At 43.6% G+C, this 16,727-nt stretch overlaps 1 protein-coding gene across 2 annotated transcripts in view; it reads right to left on the reverse strand.

The window, feature by feature from the left end:
• The window catches only part of KCNH1 (potassium voltage-gated channel subfamily H member 1), a 417,868-nt gene extending 409,291 nt beyond the window's left edge, over positions 1–8,577 (reverse strand). For both annotated transcript variants that reach the window (XM_082464235.1, XM_082464234.1), the window contains exon 1: positions 8,306–8,577. In XM_082464235.1, the coding sequence (XP_082320361.1) occupies positions 8,306–8,384 (79 nt within the window). In that variant the 5' untranslated portion in view covers positions 8,385–8,577. The remainder of the gene's footprint in view (positions 1–8,305) is intronic.
• Positions 8,578–16,727: the final 8,150 nt, after the last annotated feature.

Raw genomic sequence — 16,727 nt, forward strand, 5'->3', positions numbered from 1 at the left:
CCATTAATTTCAGAACATCAGTTTTATGCAACATAGGACTAATCAGAAGAGTTGTCATTTTAATTGACAGAATGAACAATCTTACGATGAGTAAGCAAACCGATTCTGATAATTGGCATAATTCTCTATTATCCAATCAGAAGAGCTAAGTAGTTTTGTCCTTAACAGCCAGACATGACTGTTAGAGCCGAGACCAGGAGAACTGAGGGAGACGCGGAAGTTGGCCAAACTGCAATCTGTTCAGCAAGACTGCACTTGCACAGAGAACGGCCGGAGCGTCAAACAAATTCCAGCATCTAAGATAGGCTGGAAACGCACAGCAATGGGTAAGCAACCCAAAACCTCATGCCAAAGAAGACAGGGCAATGGGACATCCCAGAGGAGTGAGAGGTTGTTAAGAAAACTTCCACCACATCAGAACAAAGCTTCACACATCCTGCAATCTCCCCCTTTAAGTTAACATAAGGGATCTGGTTATCCCACATTCAGTCTCACAAAAAAATAAATAGATATAAAATCTCAGAACGGGCTTCCCTGGTGGCGCAGTGGTTGAGAGTCTGCCTGCCAATGCAGGGGACACGGGTTCGGGCCCTGGTCTGGGAAGATCCCACATGCCGCGGAGCAACTAGGCCCGTGAGCCACAACTACTGAGCCTGCGTGTCTGGAGCCTGTACTCCGCAACGAGGCCGCGATAATGAGAGGCCTGCGCACCGCGATGAAGAATGGCCCCCACTTGCCGCAACTAGAGAAAGCCCTCGCACAGAAACGAAGACCCAACACAGCCATAAATAAATAAATAAACCCAAAGTTAAAAAAAAAAAAAAATCTCAGAATAATTTGGGGTGAGATGTTTACAACGGAAAAAAAATGTGTGGTGAGTATTGAATTGGCATAGCATCTCTTAAATTTTTGGCAAGTTTGCAACGCACGTTGGTCTTCATCATGCACTCCTCAATGAGCCCCAGCTTCACAAACATCTCGCTCACTTTTGCGAGTCCCAGTCTCTAGCACAGTATGTGGCACAAAGGAGGTCTGCCATGTCTATGAAACCGAACCGTAAGCTAGTCTTGGCTTTTCATTTTAATTTGTCTTTGATTTTTTGATTCCTCCATGAAATCGGCACCCCTCCTTCAGTCATTTTGTTCTATTTCTTTCACTAAAATAAACATGTCATTCACCTCCTAGTCCCTTCTCACTTCCAGCTCACAATTCTTACATAATATGTCCACAAGGCTTCTCAATTTAACAAAATGAGTCTCCCAGACACGCACGCACGCACGCACACACACACACGCACACACTTGCATGTGTCCTTTGCACACAGTTCTAACTGTGCGAGTCTTTCATACCATTTACCATTACGGTGAGGGAATTCACACTGTAAGAACATTTAAACACACAGTAGATAGTGAAGCCTCCCAAAGGACAAGGGCAAGTTCTGTTTCCATTTCATTTTGATCATGTGCTCACTATTAACATCACTCTAAGTGATCCTGTTTTACTGGTTACTAGATTGTTTGGGCAATGCCATTATTAAGGAGAAAATAGCAAGTGCTGGCAAGGGTATGTTGTGGAGTGATGAAAACTCTCGTACACTGCTAGTGGGAGTACACACCCAATATATGCCCAAAAGACACGTGCAAGAATATTTGTAGCATCAGTAATAGCAAAAATCTGGTAACAACTCACTCGTTGTTGGAGGAGGTCAGCGAGAGGACATGACCGCTAGTTGACCCTTGAACCGGACCCGGGCAATCAGAGACTCCTCACCCCCTCCCCTGTCCATGGAATGTACACTCTGCCCACCATTCCCACAGTAGGAGCGGTTCCAAGGAGAGAGGAAGGTGTTGTTGAGACCATCTAGACTGAATACGTGACTTAACCCAGTTAAGGTCTCTATTTAAACTTTTTAAGTTTTGGCAGGTGGGTGCAGAGATCTACTCGTTTTGCAGTGCCCACGACATGCCTGGTAAGTAGGTTCCCTTGCTTATTAAACCTGCCACCTACCAATCTGGAGTCGTCTGCCTCTTTCTTCCGTCTCTCCTTGCCATCCCTGTAAGGGGGCCAGTTTACAAAGCAACACGTGACCATCAACAGCAGAATGGATAAATACAATAATGTGTGGTATGGTCATACCATAAAGTACTATACAGTGAAAATGAGCCGACGACAGTACATGCAACGACAGGGATGAATCTGCAACTGACAAAGGATCCATGCTGTATGGCCCCACACATACAAAGCTCAAAAGCAGACAACAGTAAACTGTAGTGTCCAGGAATGCAACACAACGTGGTAAAATTATGGGGAAAAATTATGAGGAAATTATGATCACCGTAAACTCAAGAGATGTCTCCCTTTGGGGAGTAACGGAGTTGGGAACAGGATGGGTCCCGGGGATTCTGGAGAGCTGGCAAGATGTCACTTAACGTGGCGACAGCACAGTATTTACTTTACACAAATGTGTTAAGCTGCACAAAATTATTTTATGTGCTTTTTTATTATGGTATTAAACAATAAAAAATGTTTTGAAAAAACAAGGGAGAGGAATGGAGACAAGATAACTGTTATTAAACTACCAAAAAGATGGTTTTCAGGTGGAAAGAGGAGTGGGCTAGGTTTTGTTCCACAGGGCAGACTTGGAATGAGCGGTTTCTGTAAGAGGGCAGATTTTGGTGAGACCAGACAATGACGATAAAAAGAAAGAAGGAGGAAGGGAAGGAGGGAAGGGAGGGGAAGAAACCGGTTCACAATTACAGTTGCTTAAGAAAGAAAAGTGAATGTCCCATCACTGAAGCTCTCCAAGCATGGGCTGGATAACCACTGGGAGGGATGCTCTGCAGAAGATTCAAACACTGGAAAAGGAATTGCAAAGTGTATCCCTTCAGACCTGAGCTTCTGTGATTCTATATCTCGTTCTCACCAGTTACAGCTGTAACCACTTAAAGAGAAAAAAACAACTACAACCATGGTCCAAATACCCTGAATGTATAAGCAGATACTCACTTTACAAAAAGGGCTTCTTTGAATAAATAACAAAAGTATGTTTTAAACGTTCATTTGCAAGCCATTAACTATCTAACAAAAAATAAAGAGGAAGGGACGAATTGAGGAGCTTCAAGGTAATGCTGAAGAAACCACTGCCAAAGGAAGCCCAATCATAAATGAAGAGCTGGTGTTGGAAAGAACGAAGCCAAAGATTCCATTTACCACAATGTGCCTCAAATGCATCTATTCTTTTATGATAGATTATTAAAATATATGGATTTTATAAAAATCATGGAGTTTAGAAACCTTGCTGCCTTACGTTATATCACAAGGCTTCATCCTCTCAATCCCCCAGCCAATGTCAGTCAATAGATTAAACCTGTGACTCTTTCAGAGAAAGACAGCTGAGCCAGGGTTGAAGGTTATCTTAGAACACATTACAAGAAAAAAACAAGTTCTGTTGAACTGGTAGTAACCCAGATTATCACCCACTGCCCATTCAGAGTAACAATGGATTTTAACAAATGTTCTGTTTTATAAATAGTCCCACGGCTCAGCCCCTCTCTGAGACACAACATTACCCATGGCTCTCACCCTGTTTGCTAACTACTTACATCAACAACCTGAACCAACTTAACTGTTACAAAAACACAGCTGATTTAGCAATCTGTAAATTATACATGTACATAAATCTGTGCCAAAATGTGTTGCGCTTCACTCCTGCTAACATGCATGGGTTCTTAACTGGCACCTACAATTGTTTGATATAGGTTTCCGAATACTAAAACATATGTTCTGCCTAGAATGGGACCATTTAGGGTAATATTTTTGTAGTTTCCTGGCACTGAGGCCTGCCAGCCTTCCTAAGACAGATCTATTTGCTTCAGTGAGCATTCTGACAGTAAGTGCCTACAGATTTAAGCAACTATCGAAAAATATTCTGGAATAACACTTTCCAACCATGAATATAAAGAGAAACAGGCTGGCTTTGCCTATGTGGCCATGAAGTCAATAGAAGGATCTGAAATGATCATAAGCAAAATCAAACCCCATCTAGGGTGCTAATTATTCCTGCTGATTACTTACAACTATGCAAAAAAAAAAAAAAAAACAGATAATTATCAAATCTCACCTTCAAATGGTTTCAGAATATATCAAAGAAAGTTAAACTAGATTTTAGTCCACCAAGACCAGTAATCTTTTAAACTTTTTTTAAAAATACAATGTCAGGTTTAAATAAGAGTTGCAGCCAGGAAACATTGTGGAATAGGGGCAGGATCCTTGGACCAAGATTCAATAGAATGTAACTCACTAAGGGTAAGGAGGATTTCTTGTTTTCCACTATATCCCCAGTGTCCAATAAATATGCTCAATAAATCTTTGTTGAATGAACAAACCAGTAACAACTGCTGACTACTCCCTGAGCTGCCTCTAACTGCCTTTTTCTAACTCTGCCTCTTACTAGCCAGCTGTAGGTAAATTACTTAACCTGAGGATTCTTAGTTCCTGAAATCCGAAATGGAGACACTGCATCTCCTTTGCTGGCTTATGAGGATCAAAGGGATAGTCCATGAAAAGTAACTTAATACTTTACAAGGGGCACACAGATAAGTGCCGTTATCCTCCCTATGGCTCCAACTAAACCATTGACAAAGGTGAAAATACTGCCCTTCCTTGAAACAGAATTAGCTTCTCCTTCGCCCTATTATTCGGTTTGGATGCGGTGGCATGGCTGTTAGCCAAAAGGGATGCTGTTCCTGTTGTTATAACATTTTATTTAATCTCCACTGGGAAATTGTGCTCCTCTAGAGAAAATAATGGTAATACAAGGAAGGTCGTTTCATGGTGTACCATAAGGAACACGACGCTGGGGTCAAGGGGCTTAGGGTCTCATCAGTTCTGCCCTTAAGTATTTGAGAAAGTGTACTTGCTTTCATTTCTTCATTTACACAATGATAGGGAAGGAAAGGCAGACGACAGAGCACCTAAGATCTGTCTCAGCCGACAGTTTGATGATTTCCCAGACACCAGATATTCAAATGCCCCAGAACAAAGCCAGTTCTATTATCCATTAGCATATAATGAGAGATTTTTTTAAGGATGATAAAAACAGTTCCCCAGGCTAAGTCATAGTGGCTGGAGAAACAATGATGCTACAAGAAGGATGAATGATCCGCTCTAAAGAACTGCCTCAGGCACTGTCTGCCTGCCACTTTCAATAAGTCACTTAATATTCCTGGGACTCAGTTTTCTGATCTGTAAAAGAGGAACAATAATACTGCATAGGGCCACTAGGAGAAAATACCTAATAAAATGATCAGAAAGTATTGCTATTTTGCTCGATTTACAATAGCCAGGACATGGAAGCAACCTAAATGTCCATCGACAGATGAATGGATAAAGAAGACGTGGCACATATATACAATGGAATATTACTCAGCCATAAAAAGAAACGAAATTGAGTTATTTGTAGTGAGGTGGATGGACCTAGAGTCTGTCATACAGAGTGAAGTAAGTCAGAAAGAGAAAAACAAATACCGTATGCTAACACATATATATGGAATCTAAAAAAAAAAAATGGTCTGAAGAACTTAGGGGCGGGACAGGAATAAAGATGCAGACGTAGAGAATGGGTTTGAGGACATGAGAAGGGGGAAGGGTAAACTGGGACGAAGTGAGAGAGTGGCATGGACATATATACACTACCAAACGTAAAATAGGTAGCTAGTGGGAAGCAGCCGCATAGCACAGGGAGATCAGCTCGGTGCTTTGTGACCACCTAGAGGGGTGGGATAGGGAGGGTGGGAGGGTGACACAAGATGGAGGAGATATGGGGATATATGTATATGTATAGCTGATTCACTTTGTTATAAAGCAGAAACTAACACACCACTGTAAAGCAATTATACTCCAATAAAGATAATAAATAAAGTATTGCTATTTTAAGGTAAAATGCTATTTAAATACTTTAATGCCCCTCCAAAAAAGGGGCTGGTGGATTTTAGGAGACAATCAATATTTTTAAATAGATATTTTTCCATCACAGTAAAATAACATGATGCTTCTAGATACTGTGATATTTCCAAGAGTCCAAATTGTTTTTTCTCTTTGGGTTCAGGAAATCCAATGAAAGGGGGTCACTAAAAACTTAAATCCCACATTTCAAGATCACAATCTTTCTGAAATAATAGATCATTTTAAATGTTCATCCACCTCTCCTCCCAAGATGTTTTGGTTTTGCTGTTGATGTTTGGTTGGTTGGTTAATCAGAGTCAAGCTGTTGGAACTGGTGCTGAAATTAAAAAGCCAGTGCTAACAATGCTACCAGGCACTTATTCTATTGACATTCTACACCTGCTTACCGTGGGGGGAAGGGGGGGTGGTCCTAGAAGGTATTCTGCCTTCTCAGCGCCAGGACTTTTTGTAATTGTGTCAGCTCCAGAATTCATGGTTTTTATTATTTTACTGTGGTATCAGCTCCAGGATTCTTAAATTCCTCCAACAAGCCTAAGGAACCCTGTGATTGTGATTGCTACGTTTAAGATTCTCTTGCTGCTCTCTCCACTCAAAAACAGAATACGGTAAATGTTAGATGCAGTTTCACCTCTAACTTAAAGAACACTGCCTCGTCACCAAAAAATGGAATTGTCATTGATATTTCTGAGAAAGTTTATGTCACTGGCAATGGGATCCCCAAATAGCAAGACTCTCTTCATCCCCCTCAACAGGCCAACAACAAAGCAATCACAGCAAATTAACTCTTAGATGGTGATTTTACTTAAAAAGCCACAAACACCTCCAGCTTTTTCATGGCTGAAGGGTTCATTGTGTCTGTTCATGTAGTAATTATAATCCCCTTCCCTCCCCAGGTAATGGCTGTGACCTTGTTCTAAAAGCCACCTTAGTTTGAGTGAGGAAGTCCTTGAAAGGAAAGGTGATTGACCCAAAATTCTTCAAGAGTCACACAATAAATGATCTTTTTTTTTTAAAAGTACTTGAATAATACACGACGATCTGCTATCCTAGTGATAAGTTTTTTATTATAAGATAAACTTAAATCACTTTTTAAATTAAAGAGTATTTCCTAGTAGCATAAGTCACTTTCATGCCCTTCCCCTGAATCCCTCACTAAATCCCAATAGAAGCGCACAGTTTTAACACAAGCTCCTTAAGGCTCCGGAATGGTGATATTTACACATTTTTAAAGTCCACTTCCTGAGTTGGCGCCTCACCTCCTCCTAATAGAATGTCATCTGTCTCTGGAACGAGAGTGGTCCAGGAGCCTGTAAAGAGCGTCTCTAGGCTTGCCCTCTTTCATTTTAGCCCTTTGATGAACGGGTGTGCACTGCACCTTCCAACTGCTGGGTTCCTGTTTGCCCTGTAAGTGCTTTAGCCGGGAAGCTTTGCTGTGGGTACTAAAGGCTTTTGAAATGTTTCCATTCCATCCCTGCTCCTAGGACTCTCGCCTCCCACCGCTTCACGCAGTCTTAATGCCGCTGGGAAAGAGAGGATCCGGGAGCTCTGTTTCATTGAGTAATAGATACATTTACAGGTTTGGTGAGTTTGGGAATGTATAGGGGAGCAAGAATTATAGACATAAAACACTGCTGTGGTTTGGAAGAGAGGAACGACGACAGGTTTGTACCTGTGACCACTTGGCCAGCTCTGCACTTGTGCCCCTCCACTTTCCACCTGAGTCCAGGAAACTCTGCCCCTCAGGAGACTTCACTTAACCTCGAAGGGTTGGGTGGCTGAGGAGGTGGAATCGGGCAGCCTGCAGCCCGTCCCTAGGTCCCTACATTCGTACTTTTCAGCTGCCTGGATGGAAGGTGGAAGCAGCCGCATCCTCCCGTCCCTCGGGGGCCGGGACTCGGAGTTGCGGGTCTCTACTGGGGCTCTCTCCCGGTAGAGGCGGCGCCGTGGGGAACGGCCAGAGAACCCAGAGAGCCTAAGTGGAGGGGCGGGCAGTACCGATGGGGGAACGCGCTGCCGTTCCTGCTGAGACCAGCTTCCCATCACTTTTCCCAGTACTTTGCTCATCAACTGTCACACTCCCTGAAGATGAGACCGAGAAGGCGCGAGAAAGGCCCAAAAAGCGACCCCAGGAGAGCTCTCCTCTTGGGATGGGGGCCCATCAGACCCCGCCCCGCCCTGCCCACCTCTCCTAGCCTCCGGGAGGCAGCCCCCAGCGCCCGCGCCGCGGCTCCCAGCAGAGCCCCGGGGTTCTGCTGCATCTGCTGGCGCCGAGCGGCGGGAGGCGTCTGCAATAAAGGCACAGATAAAAAGCAGGGGTAACAAATCCGAATGCATCTCTTACCATTGGACCGCCGGACAATATTCTCCAGAAACGTGTTTTGCGGGGCCACCAGTCCCTTCCTGCCACCGGCCATGGTCATCCTCCCGGCAGCTCGGGGTCTGGGGGCGCCCCGGCGCGGCTTCTCAGGACAGCAGCAAGCTGGGCGCGGGGCCCGCGAGCGATCCCGGCTCGAAGCGCCCCATGCGCCCCACGGGGACCCGGCCGGGCAGGGGCGGCGGCTCCCACCGGCTGCCGCCCTCGCGCCCTCTTCGCGCCTCCCTCCCCGCGGCCCGCCTCGCACTGCACTCGCGCGGGGCTCGCCTCGCCGCAGCCGCCTCCGGGTGGGCGGAGGGAGCCGCCGCGCCCGGGCCCGCGGCGCCCCCTACCGGGCGCGTGCCCCCCCCCCCCGCCGGCCTGCGGGAGACCTAGCGGGGCGCTCCCGCAGCGGCTGGGAAGCCGAACGCGGCGGCGGGCCAAGGCTGGGCGGGCAGCGCCACCCTCTGGGCACAGCCGGGAAACGTGTTCAGGACGCGTCTTGGGCTGGATGGAGAGGACGATAGAGGAACAGCTGTCTTAGTGGGTTAATTCCCGACGAGGTCGCACGGAGTCGAGGGGGAGCATGATGCTGTGCCTCTCCTCCTTTGATCCGTTTCAGGCCGGAGCCCTTGGGACCTCTGAGGCTCCTAGAACATCTTCTTGCTGGCCCCTAGGATTTCTTACCCTCAGTTGTGAAAGTTGCCCCACCTGGATTCTGAAGCCAGTGTTTGACCACTAATTAATGAAGCATTGTAAGCGGTCAGACTTGCAGAGTGACTGGCTGAGCTCCAGAATAGCTGTCTTGGTTTGTTTTTAAAGATAACCAAAGGCAAAAATGCAGGCTCCAGACGTTTGACAAGTTTGCTTGCTGACTGACTTGATTTCCACTCTTATCCAGAGAATATTTTACTAAAAGACCAAGAAAATACATGCATATATACAGAAAGTTTTTTGTTTTTGTTTTTGTTTTTGTTTTTAGCTGAAGCACAACCTGTTATGATCAGTGTGTGACATTAGGACACAGGAACAGTGTGTCTGACAAACATATAAACAGAGGGGCTTCTCTCTGAGGGCAAATTCGGGGGGGGGGGCGGGCATTGGAGGGGGCAGCTTCCCCGGACATTTGACATCAATTAAAAAGTGCAGGGCTTCCCTGGTGGCACAGTGGTTGAGAGTCCTCCTGCCAATGCAGGGGACACGGGTTCGAGCCCTGGTCTGGGAAGATCCCACATGCCGCGGAGCGGCTAGGCTCGTGCGCCACAACTGCTGAGCCTGCGCGCCTGGAGCCCGTGCTCCGCAACAAGGGAAGCCACTGCAATGAGAGACCCGCGCATCGCAACGGAGAGTGGCCCCCGCTCGCCGCAACTAGAGAAAGCCCGCGTGCAGCAGCAAAGACCCAACGCAGCCAAAAATAATAAAAATTAAAAAAAAAAAAAAAAAAGTGCAGCCTTGGCTTGATGGATGGGCCACCCTGCTGAGGATGATGTGCTGGTCTTCACATCTGCCTCCTGTTATAAGAATCACATCAACCCAAGGTTTCTGGGTAGGAGCTCAGACAAGTTTGTTCACCAGTTTTGGGAGATTTCTACCTGCACATAGGCTTTATCTACACAAGAATGTAAGAGGAAAAAAACTGTGCAACCTCACTTGTCTGGGTTTACCATCCTGACACATCCTAATGTACTGCAGATACCATCTCAGTTTATTCATCTCCAAAACAGAGGAACTAATTCTTGCCCAGCAATCTCTCAGAGTTGCTGTGAAGATCAAACGTAATTATGTAGGGGACAACACTCTAAATTGTGAAGTACTACACCAAGGTCAGACGTCATCATTAGAGTGACTAAATAAATTGGGACATCACCCTGTGTCTCATCTTGTGGAGACACAAAATAAACAAATGACGGCTGTTTGCAGAGTTAGGAAGGCTTGCATGGGCTTTGAAATCAGTAATGATACACTTCTTCCACAAGGTAACATTCTACCCGGCACAGCTGTCACCAACTTAGAGCTGTGATTTCTTAAACCCTAGCTCCGTCTAGTGGTTCTTTGTTCTATTACAAATGAGATAACAGTGTCAATGAGACCTTTGAAATGTATTGATGCTGAGTTGGTTCAGTGGTGTCTGCCCACTTCATTTGAATACATTCATTTGAATAAGGTTCTTAAGATTATGTTATCTACTGCATAAACATGCCCAAGGGAAGACTTTTCATGACGATATTAAAAACCTATCAAGCAACTTCATAATCCTGCTTGTGAAACGAAGATAAAGAAAAGAATGGGGGGGGGGAGCTATCAGAGAGAGTTAATAAAATTTCTCAGATTTTAATGAGCTCTCATGTTTCAGGGCTCGAGTATAAAGGAAACAGATTATATTCATTTGAGGTGAGAGATGTTAAAGCCTTGGTATGCTACCTGATAAGAAAAAGAAACAAGGAGATATCTTCCATTTTAATTTCAGATGTGCTACTCCAGTGGCTCTCTGCATGCTCTGTGTGTGTGTGTGTGTGTGTGTGTGTGTGTGTGTGTGTGTATTGGCACCGTTTTGAATGCTATAATTTTTAGTGGCACACTCAAAGAGATTAAAAGACTTAACACTTAAAAAGTCAGCAATCTTTAACCACCATCACTACTCAGTGTGAGGATATCTCACAGCATCTACAAAAGCACATCCTCTGTTCCCCCGTTCCCTTGGCCTACCCTCAACACTATCTGACTGTGGGAATAAAGCCGTGTTCTGCCCTGTCCAGGTTCTCTTTGATATTTGTAGGCCTAGGTTGCACGTGTTCAGTAAACACAACATCTTTTTTTTTTAACTTTTTATTTTATATTGGAGTATAGCCAATTAACATTGTTGTGATAGTTTCAGGTGCACAGCAAAGCAACTCAGCCATACATATACACGTATCCATTTTCTCCCAGACTCCCCTCCCATCCAGGCTGCCACATAACATTGAGCAGAGTTCCCTGTGCTATACAGTAGCTCCTTGTTGGGTAAACATACCATCTTTGTTGGGGCTGGCTTGACAGTACCGTATACTATGCTTCTTACCTCTTACTTCCCACCTTCTGGTCCCTACTCTGTATTCAATTCCAAAGTTCTGTCTGAGATCTAGCACTATAATGTAGGAAACTCAGCTAGAACACACTTTAATCTTACAAACTGGTCAAAATTGGTAACACCTTTGTAATAGATTCACAATACACCATTGTGCCTTGGCAAAGAGCTTCTGTAGTTTCACATAACAGGCAAAGCCACTTTTCATTCAAAGGGACAACTTTAAATACCTGGGACCAGAGTGCCAATTAAACTGCCTCTGTCCCTCCCTGCAGAAATTGGGTTCTATCTGTCTAGAACTTCTACCAAGAACAATACAGAGTATGAAATGAAAACTTCTAAAATTTTACACCAATGTCTGTAGCCAGTGTCTCAGTGGTCCTCCTCTCCTATACCCTCAGTATTGTGGTTACCCCTGGATTATAACACATGGTTATGTCTGTATCATACAATAGATGGCAAGCTCCCTGAAACACAGATGAACTTTATCAATCTTTGTTCTCATAAATATAATTAAGCCATGGTGTAATTTGTGACTTCACAAAATGAGTTCATAATGATGAAGGCATAACACTACAGAGAGAGCATGGAGATAGAGCTCTACAGACTGGCTGGGAAAAGAGTCCAGGAGACGACAGAAAAATCTCAAAGCACAACAACAAAATTTATCAAATGAAGAGGAAGGCAATGCCACACACCAGAGGGGACAGATGGCATCATACAAAGACAGGAGTTACATTTTTTTTCTTTTATTAAGACCATTAGATATAGGTGACATATTTCAGAAAGCCAAGAACCCCTCAGACATAGGAGAGTTGCCTATGAGTCCTGGAAGTCCTGGGAGCCAGAATGGGCAAGCAGCAGTGCTTCCTCATCAGAAAACTAGTAGCGTTATTAGGAGAAACTGAACCTAGAGATGATTTCGCCTACCCGGCCACCATGAGTGAAATATCTAAAGGGGGAGGATTATGCAGTATGGGAAATTTCAGCTTCTATAACCCAATGACTGACTTATTATTTATTATATGTAATTTCTGTTCACAAAATATATTTTCTAATAGACATATAGGAAGTGTTGGGCAGGCCATATCCATTGAAAGGATCTATTCTGTATTATAGATATCTCCTCCCTGCCCTGTTCCCACCAAGTGCTGGGAAAAAGATGAGAATCTGTCTCAATAAGAATCATAGTTCATGAATGTAATTGACTGCAGAGAAAAGATGCACTAATGTGTGTGTGACACTCAACTGTGGCTAACCCAATAGGCATTTTTAAATGTTTGTCAAACTGGGTTATATCCTTCTAAATGCCCAAAGCTATTATCCTTCTTTCTCATTTCCTCTTATCAAAAGAGAACAAGATCTTTTACCTCATCCTTCTCATGAAAAATAATGAAAAGCCATTTACAACAGTCTCATTTTATTATAACAAACATCCGCTTGGAGTCTAGCGTACACCAGACACTGAACTAGGTTCTAAGGAAGAAAAGATGGCTATGAGTGGCACCTGCCCTCACAAAGCTCAGTAAACACTTAGTGAGCTCTTAACTTCTTTATGATTTCTCTCCTTTTGGCTACTTTCCTCTCTCAGTTGTGTCCTCCAAATCTTGCTGTCCTTGTCCACAAACTACATTTCAGCTTGATGTCTTCACTAAAGACTTTCCTGCCTTCTCTTCACTGAGACTTGGCTCTCCCCTAAGGCCTTCGAGTCCCACAGACCCTACTCCTTTGGAAGATATTCATCTGCCATAGCCCATGTACCTAGAAGCCAGAAGTTGAGATGAGAATTCATCCAGTTCCTCACTACCATATCCAAACCACTATTCTTCTACATTCATATAAAATTTCTCCTTTGAAGTTCATGATCAATAAAAATAACTCTATTCCTCTTCAATTCTTTAAATAGATTTAAGGAAAATTGTATTCCATTTTGAAAAGGTTGAGGTGCCTGAGGGACATGGCAGAGAAATATCAAGTGGGCAGTTGGATGCACAGGTGCAGAGCCCAAGAGAAACATCTGGATGGAGCCAGAGATTGAAAATCACCAGTTTATAGCCTTCAAAAGAGAGTGATAAGGAACAACCTGGAAGTGGGGAGAATTGGGAGAAGCCATTTCCTAGAAGGTCAGAGGGCGAGGATCTTTAAATGGGAAGCGTAAAGAAAAGAATCATATGCTGTAATAGAATGGTTAGTCGGTCATTTGAGACCTTAGTAGGAACATTTTCAATGGAATAGTGGGGACAAAGCCACATTACAATGGGTTTAAAGGATAATTAGAAAGTTACAATCCAGATAGGGACTGAGCTAGTAAGTATTGCCTTTCTACCCCAAACATATAGAAATGCCAAATAAATTGTTTTTAAGCTTATCTTTAATATATAGCCAAGATCAAAAGGAAATAGGGGGAAATTTTAGAGGTCAAAAGTAGGAAGGAATCCATAGCAGTTGGTGGGAATACAGGGGGGGGATAGGGGGAGTGTAACCCCAAAGAAATGCTCCTTAGCGTCTGCAGTTTTAGTATTTGCGTGATGATGTCAGCTGAGGACACAGGCCCCATTCATGGTGGGGAAACTGGAACTGAATCCCTGATGGACTCAGGAACCTGGAAAAATAGAACCTACAAGCCCAGGCTCTCAGCTGGTCCAGAACATGGGTGGAAAGAGTTAACCGTCACAAATCAGAACCCCTTGACCAAGTTTTCCACATATGTGGGATAGAATTGTCCCAGCTACCCTCACAGTGTGGGAATTTTGTGCCAAGAAATTTATACAGAAATGTCACATGACCCTGTCAGAAACCAGTAAGAAACTGCCCTGATAGGAAAAACTTATACCAACCAGTACACTTTAAGGTCCAACTGATAAAAATTACCCCCAATAGTAAACATACAGACGTAATTACAAATTATACCAAAAATAATTCTACACCATAAATGAGGTCAAATTAAAAATTGGAGAAAATGACAACTGAGGAACAATACAGACAGGAGCAAGTTGAAAGAGACTTTAAGATGCATATTTTAAATATTCAGAGAATAAGAAAGAAATGTAATCCTTAAGGTGAAAACAAGACACTATGACAAAAAATAAAAAATAAAAAACAGGCAGATTTTGATAAAAATAAAGAAAATTTAAAATATTCACAGAGATTAAAAATCCCCTGGGTATTTTAAACAGTAGTCTAGACCCAACTAACTGGAAAGGAAATTACACAGAACGTAACCTAGAGAATAAATAGATGGGAAATGTAAATGATAAGTGGATGGAGTGAAAGACTCAAACATATGTCTGAAAAGAACTCCCTAAGGAATAAAAACATAGATAGGGAAGAAGCAATATTCAAAGAGATAATGAGAATACATTTTCCAGAATTAAAGAAATCAAATATCTCACAATTAAAGAAATTCTCAAATTGAAAAGGAAGGATAAATGAAAACAAACAACGAATTGGATTCGTTCAAGATGGCAGAGTAGAAGGACGTGCTCTCACTCCCTCTTGCAAGAGCACCAGAATCACAAGTAACTGCTGAACAATCATCGACGGGAAGACACTGGAACTCAACAAAAAAGATACCCCACATCGAAAGACAAAGGAGAAGCCACAATGAGACAGTAGGAGGGGCGCGATCACAATAAAATCAAATCCCATGACTGCTGGGTGTGTGACTCACAAACTGGAGAACACTTATACCACAGAAGTCCACCCGCTGGAGTGAAGGTTCTGAGCCCCACGTCAGGCTTCCCAACCTGGGGGTCTGGCAACAGCAGGAGGAATTCCTAGAGAAACAGACTTCGAAGGCTAGCGGGATTTGATTGCAGGACTTCGACAGGACTGTGGGAAACAAAGACTCCACTCTTGGAGGGCACACAAAGTAGTGTGCACACGGGGACCCAGGGGAAGGAGCAGTGACCCCATAGGAGACTGAACCAGACCTACCTGCTAGTGTTGGAGGGTCTCTTGCAGAGGCAGGGGGTGGCTGTGTCTCACCGTGAGGACAAGGACACTGACAGCAGAAGTTCTGGGAAGTACTCCTTGGTGTGAGCCCTCCCAGAGTCTGCCATTAGCCCCATCAAAGAGCCCGGGTAGGCTTCAGTGTTGGGTCGCCTCTTGCCAAACAACCAAAAGGGAGGAAACCCAGCCCCACCCATCAGCAGTCAAACAAATTAAAGTTTTAGTGAGCTCTGCCCACCAGAGCAACAGCCAGCTCTACCCACCACCAGTCCCTCCCATCAGGAAACTTGCACAAGCCTCTTAGATAGCCTCATCCACCAGAGAGCAGACAGCAGAAGCAAGAAGAACTATAATCCTGCAGACTGTGGAACAAAAACCACATGCACTAAAAGACAGACAAGATGAAAAGGCAGAGAGCTATGTACCAGATGAAGGAACGAGATAAAACCTCAGAAAAACAACTAAATGAAGTGGAGATACACAACCTTCCAGAAAAAGAATTCAGAATAATGATAGTGAAGATGATCCAGGACCTCAGAAAAAGAATGGAGGCAAAGATCGAGAAGATGTAAGAAATGTTTCACAAAGACCTAGAAGAATTAAGGAACAAACAAACAGAGAGGAACAATACAATAACTGAAATGAAAACTACACTAGAAGGAATCAATGGCAGAATAACTGAGGCAGAAGAATAGATAAGTGACCTGGAAGACAGAATGGTGGAATTCACAGCTGTGGAACAGAATAAAGAAAAAAGAATGAAAATAAATGAAGACAGCCTAAAAGACCTCTGGGGCAACATTAAATGCAACAACATGCACATTATGGGTGTCTCAGAAGGAGAAGAGAGAGAGAAAGGGCCCGAGAAAATATTTGAAGAGATTATAGTTGACAACTTCCCTAACATGGGAAAGGAAATAGTCACCTAAGTCCAGGAAGCACAGAGATCCCATACAGGATAAACCCAAGGAGAAACACACAAAGACACATAGTAATCAAATTGGCAAAAATTAAAGACAAAGAAAAATTATTGGAAACAGCAAGGGAAAAACAACAAATAACATACAACAGAACTCCCATAAGGTTAACAGCTGATTTCTCAGCAGAAACTCTACAAGCCAGAAAGGAGTGGCATGTTATACTTAAAGTGATGAAAGGGAAGAACTGACAACCAAGATTACTCTACCCCAGAAGGATCTCATTCAGATTCAATGGAGAAATCAAAAGGTTTACAGACAAGCAAAAGCTAAGAGAATTCAGCACCACCAAACCAGCTCTACAACAAACGCTAAAGGAACTTCTTTAAGTGAGAAACACAAGAAAAGAAAAGGACCTACAAAAACAAACCCAAAACAAATGAGAAAATGGTAATAGGAACATACATATAGATAATTA

This window comes from Balaenoptera physalus (genome assembly GCF_965194825.1).
Source record: "Balaenoptera physalus genome assembly, chromosome: 1".
NCBI classification, from domain to species: domain Eukaryota; kingdom Metazoa; phylum Chordata; class Mammalia; order Artiodactyla; family Balaenopteridae; genus Balaenoptera; species Balaenoptera physalus.